Consider the following 977-nt stretch of genomic DNA (forward strand, 5'->3'; position numbering starts at 1 on the left):
ATATTTATCTAATATTTTTAATATTTAGAAATAAACAAGCAAAAATCATTACCTAAGAAAAGAACAAGCAGCAAAATGGTGACCAGCCATTCAGGAAATATAACATTAAAAATCACTCCAATGCTTATGCCAAGCATGAGCATTGGTTGAATGAGAAGTGCCAAATCATAGTCAATCATAGGAGCATTCATTGTAGGATGCCTCAGTTTAAGGTTATAGTGAACACTTGACAATGCTGCACCCATTATCATACCTAAAACAAATAACAACTAACATACATGAGGTAGTGATGTTTGTGAACCTATAAATATAATATAGGTGTCTTTTTATATTATTTGTTAAAGTGGCATATTTAAGAAAGATTATAAAAAAAAAATACATGCATAATTTATACACTTATTTTAATTAAAATAAACATTTATAACCTAAAATATTTAACCTGTATAACATGCAATTAACCCTAAATATTATATAAATAATAAAGATACATTATTATTATTTGTAGGATGGTGAACTCTTACATTTTGAAATAGCTGTGGATGATTTCTGATCAAACCCAATAATAAGAGTAAGCATAGGAACGTATATGCCACCACCACCAACACCTCCTACACTTCCAAATGCTGCTCCACAGAAACCTATTATTGTGCCCACAACTATTTGCCACCCAAGTTTCATATCCTGCTTATTAATAATAGTTCATAATTAATAATAACACTAATACATAAATAACATCCAAATCCTAGATATTACACATGTGTGACTACATTAACGTACGCAAAGTGTCTAATTAAGATAACAAAAATTAACTTGCTATAGTAGTACACAAAAATGTAAGAGGTATTTTTTTCCCCCATGAAATCAGCACAAATTTAAAAGGAAATTATGCTTTTTCATTAATTAAAAAAAAAAGACAAGGAAAGGGTAAACAATTTTTGTTCTTTTTTAGCATGCCATACAAATTATCACAACTTAAA

At 28.7% G+C, this 977-nt stretch overlaps 1 protein-coding gene across 1 annotated transcript in view; it reads right to left on the reverse strand.

Moving 5' to 3' along the window:
- The window catches only part of LOC107647538 (sulfite exporter TauE/SafE family protein 3-like), a gene marked incomplete at its 3' end in the record, with an annotated part of 10,057 nt that overhangs the window by 8,399 nt on the left and 681 nt on the right, over positions 1 to 977 (reverse strand). Inside the window, exons 2-3 of the mRNA XM_021105692.1 lie at positions 522 to 681; positions 53 to 253 (exon numbers count right to left, since the gene is read on the reverse strand). Coding sequence (XP_020961351.1) covers positions 53 to 253; positions 522 to 681 — 361 coding nt within the window. The remainder of the gene's footprint in view (positions 1 to 52; positions 254 to 521; positions 682 to 977) is intronic.

This window comes from Arachis ipaensis, chromosome B06 (genome assembly GCF_000816755.2).
Source record: "Arachis ipaensis cultivar K30076 chromosome B06, Araip1.1, whole genome shotgun sequence".
Taxonomy (NCBI): domain Eukaryota; kingdom Viridiplantae; phylum Streptophyta; class Magnoliopsida; order Fabales; family Fabaceae; genus Arachis; species Arachis ipaensis.